Source organism: Triticum dicoccoides, chromosome 7A (assembly GCF_002162155.2).
Source record: "Triticum dicoccoides isolate Atlit2015 ecotype Zavitan chromosome 7A, WEW_v2.0, whole genome shotgun sequence".
NCBI lineage: Eukaryota > Viridiplantae > Streptophyta > Magnoliopsida > Poales > Poaceae > Triticum > Triticum dicoccoides.
The window spans coordinates 498,739,988-498,747,033 of NC_041392.1; the positions used below are offsets into that span (position 1 = coordinate 498,739,988).

A 7,046-nucleotide genomic window follows, 5' to 3' on the forward strand; every position below is an offset into this window, starting at 1 on the left:
GTTGGTTTTTATCGGTTTTTCTTCATTTTCTTTGTTTATTTCCCAGTTTTCACTTTTTCCAGTCCTTTCCATTAGCTTTCTTTGGTTTCCATTTTCCTTTTATGGTTTTCTTTGTTTCTCCTTTTTTGCTTTTTTATTGGATTTCTTTGTTTTTCATTTTCTTTGTCCATTTTTAGCAAAGGTCAACACATGTCAACTTTTTTAGATACACATTCTATATTTTCGTATACATTAGAAATATATTTTATATACATGTTGAATATTTTTTAAATACATGATTAATATTTTTTGAAAAGCACTTTATGTCTATTTCTTTCCAAACATATTCTGCATTTTTGTTGTATATCTACATTTTATATACATATTTAACATTTACAAAATACAACATTAATATTATTTTAATACATGGTCAACATTTTTCTGCACACGGCGACCATTTTTTAATGGAAACAAGCTTTTTTCATAATTGGGTTTTACTCTTTTTTTCTTCTTTCTTTATTCACTAGTTTCTATGGGTTTTTTCCACCGGTTCACTCTATTTTTATTTCTGTTTGTTACAGGTTTTTCCTCTTCTTTTTGTTTTAATTCCTTCTCTATTTTAATGGGGTTTTATTTTATGTCCTATTTTCTTACTTTTCTTCATTTTTCTGTGTTTCTTTGTTGGTTTTTATCAATCTTTCTTCATTTTTCTTAGTTTCTTTCTGAGTTTCCACTTTTCCATTCCTTTTGCAAATATTTTATGTATATATATATATATATATATATATATATATATATATATATGAATATTTGGAGCTTAATCAGGAATGAAAATAAAACAAGAAACATGAAAAAATAGAAGAAAATACATGTTTATGGGAACAAAAAAGCAACAAGGCAGTTTAGGGAAGCGCCTGACGCGAGCGCGGCCTACGCTTTCCTAGTCAACGCTTTAGCGCCGATTAGAGATGCTGGCGCTGACAAGGGCACGTAGCGGACCGGCACATTTGTTTTTTCTCTTTTTCTGTTAGAAAGAGGAAAAGAGGGTGCGCGTGTGGAACCGGATGGATCCGAACCCGGGACCTCACCTTCACATAGCAGTGCCCCAACCACTACGACATCAAACGACCCATGGTCACTATTCTCGTTTGCTTTCTTTTATTCTTTCTCCACCCCGCGAAGCCCCTGGTGTTGATGCTTCCCAAACCGTCTTTTTTTCTTTTTTCTCTTTCTCAGTAACGGCTTTGTTCGCATTTTTTTCTTTCCTGCTTTTGCTAAATGCGTGCACTTTTACAAAAAAAAAAAATCAAAGAAACTCTTTTCAAAATGCATGATCTTTCTCCGAATTTGAAAAAAAATTATTGTTTTTTCAATTTCATCAAATTTGAAGCAAGTTCATCGAATCTGAAAAAAAAATCAACGAATTTGAGAAAAGTTCATCATAATTGGAAAATTTTCGTCAAAACTTAGAAAAGTTCATCGTAATTAGAAAAAGTTCATGGAATCCAAAATAAAGTTCATCAATTTTGAAAACAGTTCAGCGGATTTGAAAAAAGTTCATAAATTTTGAAAAACAATTCATTAGAAAAATGAAAAAAGTCATAGATTTGAAAACAATTACACAAAAAATTGGGAAAAGTTCATCAATTTGAAAAAGTTCATCGAATTTCAAAATAATTTCATTGATTTGAAGAAAAAGTCACGTATATGCAAGACAATTCATTGACCCAGGAAGAAGATGAAAGAAAAAATAGAAAGCAAAAAAAGGAAAAGGCAAAATGATCAAAATTAAAAAAGAGAAAACGGAAAAGAAATAATAAAAGGAAGGAAAGGTTCTAATTAACCTTTTTTTAGAACTAGGTTCTAATTAACCAGATCCGGCTGGTTGGTGGTGTGGTTGCACCAATCCGTATTGAAGAGGGAGGTCGTTGGTTTGAATCACCACAAGTGTGCGCATTTTTGGGGGATTAAAAACATAGAAGAAAAAATCTATATGGGCCGGCCCAGCGCAGGGCGCCTGCAGCGCCCGTTTGCAAAATACACGTGTGCAGGCATCAAATGAGGATTCGCCAGGAACGAGACATAGGCGCGCCCGGCTAAGGACGGCTTGACGAAAGAAGAAGCGTATTAGGGAACGTTACATTTTTCTAGTTAGAAGAGAAGATATATATACTTTTTTTAGGGGAGAATATATATATACATGTGGACGTGCTCTGCAACGGACCTCAATTCCTTGCTCATTCATTTCCAAGAAGAGCCCAGCAAAAGCCACAATCCTACAAAGAATTGACATCTCTACGGCTTGTTGTGCAATGCACAATTTCATATACGTCATCACCTGAGAGATATACCGAAGATACAAGAGAAAGTAATATGCACGATGTACCAGATGGAGATGCCCAACACATCGTTGATGTGCCATTATCTGACAGCATATGCAGCAAGCTGGGAATAAACATGCGAGATGCCATGGCAAAAGGGGCTACGTCGCAAGGCGATGAACCATATGTAATAAATCTCGAACAGCTTGGTTCATGATGCAACTAGTTATATCCAATTAAATTAAAAGGATTTGTGATCAAGCGCCACTTAACATTGCGTTAGTACTAGCACACCTGCCCAGGGATACATACACACAAAAGTTAGCCCTACACCTTAGCACTAAGATGCTAATTTGCTACCACTAACATTGCATTAGTTTAGCACCACAAGTGTCTAGAACCGCATACAAAAGGTCTTCTCCAGGGGGCATATTTCCATAGCCATTTCATGAGGCGTTCTGAATTTTCCTTCTTACCCAGCCAAGCCGTAATGCATTACTTGAAAAAGAGAGGAAGACTTCGCGATTACCCTTGTTGTCGGTGAAGAGGTCAGCTGCTTTTAGCACATCTTCCATTTGTAAATCCGGCAATCCTTCAAGCGCAGCAATGCATTTTGGTATGCCATAGGGATCCTCCAAGTTCCTCTCCTCAATGCCAGCAAACCGAACTCTCTTTTCTCTTTTGAGGCTCGGGTACCTCCCATGGGAATCATCAGCTTGTTCCAGTTTTGGAGTACCACCATCAGCAGGTTGCTTTACAAGGGGCTCCGTAGGTTTTTCAGTCGGATCAGGAGTTCGATCATGCAACAAACCATTCGCAGTTTCAGATGATTTTGGGACATCTCTCTCTTTTCTTTTGAGGCTCAGGTACCTCCCATGGAAATCATCAATCTGTTCCAGTTTTTGAGTCCCGCCATCAGCAGGTGGCTTTACAAGGGGCTTTGTAGGTTTTTCAATCGGATCAGGAGTTCGATTAGGAAACAAACCATTGGAAGTTTCAGATGATTTTGGGAGTTCATCGTAGGCCATCTGTACCTCCACCAAGGCTTCTTCAAGACCTTTCGCATGTCTTGTCGGGAATTGTTTCTCTCGAGCTTTATTTACCAGGTCACTCATCACCTCTTCCGTAAATGGCAAGAGATCATGCAAAGCTACAAAAGCACTGCAGGAGATATTCTTTCATTAGCAAAAAAGTAATACTTATACTTTAACCTTCAAAGAGTTGTTACAATAAGCTAAAAATAGCAAAGAGAACACAGATGTGGAAGACAGCAATGACAACAAACCAATTTGTATCCCGAGGAAATGGTTACAGGGTTTTAAAGCAATCAAATAAAGGCTCGACGTAGAGAGAACCTTAGGCCATCATCTCCAACGGAGGCGCTTGTGGTAGGTGCCAGGTTCTAATTCCTGGCCGTTGTGGCAGAATCGGCATGATTCCTGGTCGTATCCCTTGTGTCAATGCCTAACGTTGCATTGGGCGTTTCGGCCGAATCCTGTGCACGCTAAGTGGGTTTTTGATTGTTTTTTTAACTATCTAAGTGTCTCACAATCGCTCAATGCATTGGAGGCTAGATTCATAAGTCGGCGCTTCATTCCACGAAAATACATTCCCTTTCCGTAAGCGTCTAATTAAGCGTTGCTGCATTGGATATGGCCTTATAAGCTAAATCAACCGACTGAATAAATCAAATTTAGTTATTTAGTTATTCTATTAGCACCAAAGTAATTTAAACAGATCTAAAGAGAATAAAATAGTCAACAATCTCTAGGCCAGTTTGCTGCACGGGCTAAGTTACAATAGAACTTAAAACATTCTCATTTTTACTACCTGAGAGAAAATGAAAGACCATAGGAATGGTCACGAGTAATTATGAATAGTCGAAAAGCCTACTATTTTTTCTTTTCTTTTTTGAAATGATCAAAAACACTACTCTAATTAGAAAGAAATAGTGTTAACTTTAGAATTCAACTAAAGTAAAAGTACTACTTTCATCTTTCGGTCTATGAATAATTGTACCTCCTAGACTGACCTTGCACAACAATGCATAACCTTAGATCATTGGGGGAGCCAATAATCACATGACTTAAACTTTTGCACCATAATATGGAGATTTAGTATAGACAAAGACATACCGAAGAATATCTAATTGATGCCCACCCAATCCCAAAGTCAGATGAAGTATCAATCAGGCAAAATAACATAGGAAGAATGAAAACTGAAAATTCTAAATCAGAATCAAATGATCGTTTTGTCTTATGATAACAGAGTGTGGTGGTGGAGGCCTCAAATAGTATTCCCTCTGTTCACAAATACAAGATGTTTTAGATATTTCAATATGGACTACACACGGACTGAAATGAGTGAACAAACACACTAAAACGGATCTACATACATCCGATTCAGAAAAAAGTTAAAACATCTTATATTTGTGAGCGGAGGGAGTACTTATGTATTTTTCCATCATTCATGAATTAGTAAGTAAAATTCATCTTGCCAAAAATAAGAAATATATTCTCATTATAGCAGACAGAGTACTTGTGTTCCCAAAAAAGAAAAGAAAATTGTAACTACTTACCCACACGTGGCGGTGCCTCGACACAGATGAACTTAGACAGATTAGAGGCAATAATTTGGGGATAAAAAACTAAATATCTACAGGAAAGTGTTAGTGTCTCCTGCAAGTGATCTCGACTGTTAGTTTTTGTGCAGCTGCTAGATGACTCTGAAAAGATGCGCGATGCAAAAAGGCAAATATGAAGTGATGCATTTATCAAGAGTGTGGCGCAGTGCGGCATTTATGTATCAGATAAGTCATCCATGGTAGAACTGGCGGTTAGAATTCTGTTAAACATGGCGACGAAAAGGGCTAGTAGCTGATGAGCATGAGTGCGGTCTTACATCACTTTGGTGCTGAAGAAGAGAACAAAGAACTTGCGTGGAGCAGGCTCCTGATTCCAATCCTCCGGCCTGCTCACCTGCATAGAGAACAAGCATTAACCCCGGAGACTGAAGCACATGGTCAGTATCCTGGACATATCAGAATTCAGGCAGGCAGAGATGCCAGGAAAGAAGCAGAGGGGGAGGGAATTGGCTAGCAATGGGGGAGGAAAACCCTAGGTAGCAGGCAGGGCAGGGGTGTAGGCTGGACCTTGGCTGGCCAGAAAGGGTAACCCTTGACCTTGGCGAGGACGAGGTCCCCGAGCTGTGGATGTCTGGTCCATTTGTTGCCTCGGGCGACCTGCTTTGCGGCGGGATCCATTGGGCGGCGAGGCCCTAGGCGACCTTCTTCCGCAGCGTCTGGCCGCACCCCGTTGAACGGGAGAGGCCAGTCGGCCATGCCAACGGCGGCGTGGCGAAACCCTAGGAGCTCGCAGAGCGGCACGAAAGGACCCAAGACCCTGCGGGGGCACCCAAAAAAAATGGGAAATGATATTCTTTTTTTAGGGAAGGGGAAATGATATTCTAGAGATAACAATTTCATATACAAGAACTTTTTTAAATGATAACTGACGAACGTCAGATAGTGTTTAGGCTACCAGCAAACATCTTCAAAGCCGTCTGATCACGATTCAACGAACGGTAATTTTTCTGTCAAATGTGGCATTTTTTTTTTGCTTTATTTTACACTACATGACAACTTTCGCCTCTGATCATGGCAAATCCTACTAAATTGCCATAGCCAGTTTAGTTGTTTTGGCATGACAAGTTTGGTGTTGCTAGTAAGATGCCCCGGAAAACGTTCTCCAGATATTGCGGTCCATTTTTATAATTCAAGAGCTTTATTAATTACTCAAAGATAATACGTTCATGGGTAATACGATTACAGAAGAAAAAATTACAAATTTATCAAGAGACATTTCCGTTGAACCTCACTAGTCTGTTAGACGCAAAGGTGAGCAGCCATATTGGCCTCACACCTAACAAAGTTATACAAGGCTAATAAAGTTCCCGCACAACTCCTTAATTTCCTGAAGAGGGTCTGCAATGTGGGTTCTTGAAAAAGTTTGAGAGTTCCATAGATTAACATCTTTTAGGGCACCGCTTTCAATTTTGATCCGTCACCGTCCCATATCATTAGCAAGTTTGATAGCATCCCGTGTTGCAAACGCCTTCATCATCCTTGAACTGCCTGAGAACTCATATCAACATTATTCATTATACTGGTAACATTAAATAAAAAAAATATTTGTTGATCCAAGTAACTTATCAAATTCATTGTTGTGCTACTATACCAGTGCAAAGTTAACTAGAAAAAAATTATAACTGATGCATACATTTATTGTTGCAGTGAACTATCAATCATTGAAGTCTCTCAAAGTTTATACAGTATATCTATGGAACAATAAAAATTTCAGAGATCAAATTCATATTGTGATTCTCTTACTGTATGTGACATTCATGTCAAAATTACACATTATATTTATAAAACAATTAGATTTTCAGAGGTAAAATTCATAATGTAATTCTCTTACTGTATGTGACATTCACGTATGTAATTAATTTTTGCAAACAAATTATATTTTACATACATATGTGAGTACATTTGTTTTATGTTTATATAATAATCCATATTCAAATATTTAGTAACTGTATTCGAATTCTTCTAAGTGTACCTTACAGTTGATCCGCAAAAAAAGGTACCAAACAGTTCAAGTGCTCTAAGTTTCACTTTGTACAACTAAAATAATGCCCCAAGTTTCGGTGTCCGTAACTAACGTACTGTCCGATGTTTCTAAGTTTTAA

The 7,046-nt window shown here is 38.0% G+C and overlaps 1 protein-coding gene across 2 annotated transcripts; it reads right to left on the reverse strand.

Annotated features, from left to right (window-relative positions):
* Window positions 1-2,486: 2,486 nt before the first annotated feature.
* LOC119330323 (protein HUA2-LIKE 1-like) lies at window positions 2,487-5,716 on the reverse strand. 2 transcript variants are annotated; one of them, XM_037603428.1, is made up of 3 exons: window positions 5,482-5,716; window positions 5,202-5,278; window positions 2,487-3,461 (listed from the first exon to the last, which is right to left on the reverse strand). In XM_037603428.1, the coding sequence occupies exons 1-3, from the start codon at window positions 5,638-5,640 to the stop codon at window positions 2,747-2,749; spliced, it is 951 nt and encodes a 316-aa protein (XP_037459325.1). In that variant the 5' UTR covers window positions 5,641-5,716; the 3' UTR covers window positions 2,487-2,746. The 2 variants fall into 2 exon arrangements, with proteins under 2 accessions (XP_037459325.1, XP_037459324.1); XM_037603427.1 differs by having other exon boundaries at window positions 5,452-5,716.
* Window positions 5,717-7,046: the final 1,330 nt, after the last annotated feature.

Excerpts from the sequence above, each read along its gene's own strand:
- LOC119330323 (XM_037603427.1), bottom strand. The coding sequence starts at position 5,640 with ATGGCCGACTGGCCTCTCCCGTTCAACGGGGTGCGGCCAGACGCTGCG. Across the intron at positions 5,279-5,451 it reads ACCCTTTCTGGCCAGCCAAG|GTGAGCAGGCCGGAGGATTG; the intron begins GTCCAGCCTACA and ends TTCTCTATGCAG. Across the intron at positions 3,462-5,201 it reads TTCTTCAGCACCAAAGTGAT|TGCTTTTGTAGCTTTGCATG; the intron begins GTAAGACCGCAC and ends TATCTCCTGCAG.